This window comes from Hipposideros armiger, unplaced genomic scaffold (assembly GCF_001890085.2).
Source record: "Hipposideros armiger isolate ML-2016 unplaced genomic scaffold, ASM189008v1 scaffold_239, whole genome shotgun sequence".
Taxonomy (NCBI): Eukaryota; Metazoa; Chordata; class Mammalia; order Chiroptera; family Hipposideridae; genus Hipposideros; species Hipposideros armiger.
Window position 1 is genome coordinate 362,237 of NW_017731589.1, and position 6,032 is coordinate 368,268.

General features: G+C 50.0%; 1 protein-coding gene across 1 annotated transcript; it reads right to left on the minus strand.

Annotated features, from left to right (window-relative positions):
• Window positions 1-632: 632 nt before the first annotated feature.
• On the minus strand, window positions 633-5,598 carry GIMAP6 (GTPase, IMAP family member 6). The gene is made up of 3 exons (XM_019655340.1): window positions 5,025-5,598; window positions 3,470-3,554; window positions 633-2,239 (listed from the first exon to the last, which is right to left on the minus strand). Exons 1-3 carry the CDS (start codon window positions 5,097-5,099, stop codon window positions 1,242-1,244), a joined length of 1,158 nt encoding a protein of 385 aa, XP_019510885.1. The 5' UTR covers window positions 5,100-5,598; the 3' UTR covers window positions 633-1,241.
• Window positions 5,599-6,032: the final 434 nt, after the last annotated feature.

Genomic DNA, 6,032 nt, shown 5'->3' on the forward strand with positions numbered 1-6,032 from the left:
AAAGGAAAAGAGGGGTCTATCAGGTGGCACTGCCCCCCGTTCCATCCTATCCTGTTTCCATCAGTTGATCAGGCTCCCCAAGGAGCATCTTGAACCTCAGAGAAGCGGAGGTGGTTCTGAGGCGTGTCAGTCTCTTTGTGAGGTTCGATGGCACCACTGAGAGGTTACAGCCAGACCAACAACCTGCTGTCTTCTGGTCCAGTTTCATATCACTTCCTAGGAACCCTGTCGGTGGGAGCAGCACCCTAAAAAGACACCCATGCGATGCAGTTTTCCCATCAACCAGGCAGCAGCTGCAGGCAATGTTTAAGTCATTCAACTGCTATCTTTGCAGGTCCCCTTTCTTCTCTGCCTTCTTCCCCCACATACATTATTGGGGGACCCATTTACACTCCCAGACACTCACCCATCCACGTTTTCTTCCCACTATCAAGTGTGAAGGAAAGGGGTTGCAGATCAGGCTGAAAATCACCTTTGTTTTCTAACACCAGAGGAAGATTTAATGAGAGGGGAACTGACGGGTGTATGACCTCCCTAACCTACGTCTGCAGCAGGGAAGTGCTCCTCTCTGCCCAAGTCCCCTTGGCACCTCCTGGGGCCTCCATGTTCTATAGACAAGTCTTGGGTCTCTCTTCCTGACCAGGCTTGGCTTCTTCGATGCCCCCACCCCACTTTGCCATCATTGCCGCCAGGAAGTTCCCACGGAGCTCACTGGTTGTGATTCGATGGCCTCTTTCAGGGGTGAATAAAGGGATTCTCCTCCTGTCCCTCCTGTTTCTACTGGCCTTCTCCTCCCCAGCCCAGCAGCTGTCCCTCCCCACATGTCACAGAGCTATTGTTATGTCCTGAGCCACCACCCACAGCACAAACCTTACAAGTCATTATGCCTGCCCCCTTACAGGCCAGGACATAGCCCAAGAGATGTCAAGTCACCTGGTCACTGTCCCACACTGATTTGCTCTCATCGCTTAAGGAGAGAGTCCAGTGACCAGGACGCTGTGGGGGTTACATGGAAGAATGAGGCACAGGCTGCCCTCAGGAGGCTTTGCTTCTGTCAGGATAAAGAGAAGAACGTCAAGAAATGCTACACCAACGGTGTGAGGTTCCACCTGAGAAGAGTGTGGAGGAGGCAGAGGAAGCAGCGCCCATGTCTTCTGGGCGATGTGATGAAGGAGCCGATAGCGAGATGGGAACTCTGGAGCCCACATCCCCTCCAGACATGGATCTGCAGGCTGGGATGCTCAGTGACCCATGGGATGGGAGGGCAAGTGATGGCCTGGCAGCTGGACACGGGGGCTGAGGGAGGCTCTCGGGAAACAGCTGCTCTCACTAGAGCCATTATGTGCTGCAGTAGGTGCTCCAGTAGGTGCTCCAGTGGGTGCTCCTGTAGGTTTCCAGTAGGTGCTCCAGTATGTGCTCCAGTAGGTGCTCCAATAGGTGCTCCAGTAGGTGCTCCAGTTGGGGGTCCAGCAGGTCTCCTCCAGGAGAAGTCTGTTGGCTTCCTCAGACTCCTTCTGGATTCGGCACAGGTCCTCCCTCCAGGACTCCTCGCCGGGCACTCCCTCAGGGCGTGGATCCTGGATGCTGTGCCTGCCCTGCACGTGCTGGTAGTATTGGTAAGCCTTGTTGCTGTAACAACGGCCTTCGTTCTCCCACAGGACGCCCTCGATGCTGTCCATGAGCTCCTGCAGCTGTGCCTCCTGCTCCGCCTCCCCCGCCTTGTTGTTGAAGCCGCAGTGGCGCCGCGCACACATCTCGTCCAGGTGAGCGAGTTCCCGGTTGTCGGTGTCCCGCACGTAGTCATCCAGAGAGCCGCCCTCCAGGTCTTCCTTCCGCGTGAACACCAGGACGGTGTAGGCCAGGACGCCTGTTCCGAAGACCTCCTGGAGGCGCCTGACCACCTGCTGGTCCTGCTCTGTGAACCGGCCCAGCTGTGTCACCAGGAGCACCGCGTGCGGCCCTGGGGAGGACATGGTGATGGCTGTGCAGATGTCCCTGAGGCCCGCTTCCGGAGGAGCCCGAGGGGACAAAATATCAGGGGTGTCGATCACCTCAAGCTTCTTCCCAGACCATATTCGGCTCTCCTTCCGGAAGGCCTTGGTCACAGGTGTAGCGCTGAGTTTAGACTCCAACACGTTCCTGCCAAGGATGCTGTTTCCTGTTGCACTTTTCCCACTTCCGGTTTTCCCCACCAGCATGAGCCTCAGTGTCTTTGGGGTCTGTTCCTTCTCGCTTAGATCTAGAATCATCAAGAGAAAGCAGGGAGGTTGGGGTTAGAGCCCATCCACCCCATTTAGCCTCATCAGAGTCCTCGGCCCTGGGAATGGCACATGGCCTCAGGGACACATGTCCTGGCTGGAGGGACAAAGGCCAGCATCTGCACCTGAGGCCTGCTCTGGGCTCACATTCTTTTTTCTTTTTTGTAACTGTGTGTGTGTGTGTGTGTGTGTGTGTGTGTGTGTGTGTGTGTGTGTCTGGTAAAATATACGTAACATAAAACTTGCTGTTTTAACAATTTTTAGGTGTACAATTCAGTGGCATCAAGGCCCTTCATGCTGTGACTGCATGGGAGTTTCAAGGACGCATGGAAGGTGGTACGTTCATCCCTGCCCTCCCAGCCAATCTGAAGTTGGGTGAAGACAGTAACTCCATCTGGAGCCACGGCATACCACTGACTCTCTAGCCAGGTACATCACCTGAGCTTTGGAGAGGACTTTTAAAGTAATATTTAACCTTGATTGCGATGAGAAAGGGTAAATCAGGCATCAGTACTTGTATTCGTAATTTTCCTGTACAGTTTATTAATATGGCTTTCTCCCAATGGCTCGGGCCATTGAAGTCCATTTAGGAAAAAAACCATTTGTGTTAAAATACATAATGAACCACAAATAATTCCTTCTGGCCAGGAAAATGGATGGATTTCAGCATTCCTAAATTCTGCCTCCCCAGGTTGGATGACTAACTGAACCTATGACAGCTAAGCGCCTGACCCTGATGAAATAGTTTTTGGGGAGAGAACCTCTTGAGAAGGCCCAGCCCAGTTCTGAGGCAGTGGCAGAGCACATCCCGCTTCTTCGCATGGTGCTTTGATTGATGTCCCTGAGCGCGCTCACATCCGAGCCAGCCAAGCGCCCACATAGGTCTTTTGGCTTCCAAACCTCCACCAATGTGAATCATCTTGTCACACCCACCTGCTGAGGAAAAAAGTGCAAACCCTTCCCTTGGGACTGGCACAGAGATGGAAAAGGGGCGACTCGTGCCATCTCTCGCCTCCTTCCTCCCTATGCCTGCCGGGGGCCTTTCCTTCTATTGTGGGTGGGGGGGGGGTAAAGAGAGGCCACACCCGAAGGCCCTCCGATGGGCCTTTGACTGGATTGAACTCTGCTGCCTGTCCAAGTGTACACCCTGCATATCAAACATGCCCGTCCGCACCTCTCTCAAGTTCACTTATGCTAGAAAGTCATTTTACCTCCCGACACATCTTGTTTAGGATGATGGGACAGTGCTTCTGTGGGGTTGTCTGGGAGAATCCGTTTGCAGTCTTCGTCCTCCATCTAGAGAAAATAACACAATAATATGTCTTACTGAGTTTTCAACTGAATTTTAAGAGACGCCTGACTTTGCCTTTCTTCTGTCAGAAGAAAGTTGTTTGCATTAGTTTGGGGGAAGTGAACTCACTGAGGAGAGGGGAGGAAAGTCTGAGACACTCTACCTCCTTAAGAGACTCTCTCTTTCCTTGTTTCTGTCTGCCCTGTGATCTGCATTGGGAGTGTAAGAGATTTCACGGAGAAGGTGCAACTGGCCTGCAGCCTGAGGGATGGGTGGCATTTAGATGGACAGAGGGTCCTGGAGCTGTTCTGAGAGGAGGACAAAGGAGCAGGGAGGCAGAAGCACGTCTGACACTGTGTCCCGAGGGCAGTGGGAAGATGTGTGGACAGAGTGTGCTGGAGGGTGCATAAGCAGGAATTGGGGTGGGCGTGGGGGAAGGGAGGTGGCATCTAGGTGTCAGAAAGAGCAGTCCAGGGTTGATCTCTGAGGAAGGCTTGGCAGTGAGGACGGCAGATGGCTAAGAGGTAGGTGGCTGGGTGCTGTGGTGAGGAGGCTGACAGCCTCTGCACAGGGACTTCATGATGTGGGGGACAGGCTGCTGGGAGCCAGGAGACCTCAGCGCTCATCCCTGTGACCATCAGTTAGGATGGTCACACTGCCTGGGCCTCAGTGTCCCCCTAAGTGTGAATGCTGGGCCTGAACTAGGTGTCACTGGGGTCTGTTCTGTATAAGATTCCAACACATTTTATGATGCTTTCTAGAGCAACTCCTAGTCCTCTTTCAAAGAGGGCCGTGTCACTCTAACCAGGAACGCTCATCATGTTTCTCCAACCCATTCTGCCTCACAAACTAACATAGTTCCTATTTCAGGAGCCCGTCCTGATGTAGCTCCATATTCTCTGTGGGATTGGGGAGGAGACTGCATAGCCCCAGGCTGTTTTCCAGAACACGTAGGCCACCTGGAGACATTCACTGTCAGAGACCGTCTCCAGATGGAGGCCCCGGGGCCTCCACAGATCGTGCCCTGAACAGTGCCTTACACCTTTGCCACACGTCATAGTTTTTGTCCCCAAGATAGAACACAGAGCAGATAAATCACTGTTATGTTTCTCAGGAAGAAAGTGAAACTCACAGAAGCATATTCCCCAAGACTAAGCAGTGAGTTTGAAGCAGGACACAAATGGCACAAAGTTCTGATGTTTTACTCACAGCTCTTTGTATTATACCACACACACACACACACACACAACACCCATACAACATGACATATACATACACTCACAAACACACACATACACTCACAAACACACACATACACTCACAAACATACAAATACACAGATACGTATACAACACACATACACACAGTCATAATACACACATAACATGACACACACACCACACACATACACACTCTCACATACAGACATACACACAAACACACACAGACGCACTCACACACACTCTCAGACTTACCACCGTGCCGGTCAGTGGACGAGAGGAATAGCCCTGTCTCCTGAATCCAAGTCCTTTGTGCTCTTGAAAATTCATTGTTTCGCCTTTTGGGGCTGACACATTGTAGGCTCCTGGGAGCACTGAATGGAGGAGGCAGAGGAAAGAAGACAGTGTTTATATTTTTCAGTAAAATCTAATTGCAAGCTAAGCTCAAGAACTGCTCTGGAAAGAGCAGCCGTCCACTGTGAGACAAACAGGAAGTGGGTACGAACACTCAGGGTTAGGCCTTCTGGAGTCAGAAACCATGCCGTTTGCATTTGTCTGCAGCCTTGTTAATATAAACAAGAAAAAAAAGAACACAAGACTGGTATTTTTATCCTGCACTAGGCTAACTAGAACTCAGAGACTTTAAAAAAAGGCAACAGATCCTTCAGAAAATTTTGTGTCAGGGGAATGATTTTTTATTGATCTTTTCCCCTCTCTGAGAATGACCCAATCCTATGCCTTCAGTATCGTGACAGACATTCTTGTCTCTTTTCTAACCCTTCCTTCCTTTAAATATTTTCTTTCAAGGCAAGGCCTTTAGACTTGAACAGAAACATGGCTCTTCCTGAGTCTTGAGTTGCATGTGTTCATATTGGAAGTACACCACCAGCTCTACTGGGTCTTGGTTTGCAGGTTATAGATGTTGTGATTGTCAATTCCCCAATCACATGAGCCAATTCCTTATAATAAATTATCTGAGTCAATGTTTAATAATAAACATTTCTCATAATAAATAAATACATAAATAAATAAATAAATAAATAAATTCTGTGTCTGACAATTCCAAGATCTGAGTGGATCTAATATTTGCTGTCTTCAGACTGTTTTTTCTTTCTTTCATTCTTTTATACATTTAAAAAAAAATTAGTTTCAGGTGCACAAAACAACGTAATAGTTATACATTTTACCCCTCATAAAGTGATAACTCCCCTCCCCCAATCTATTGCCCCTCTGACATCGTGTATATCAATTACAATTCCATTG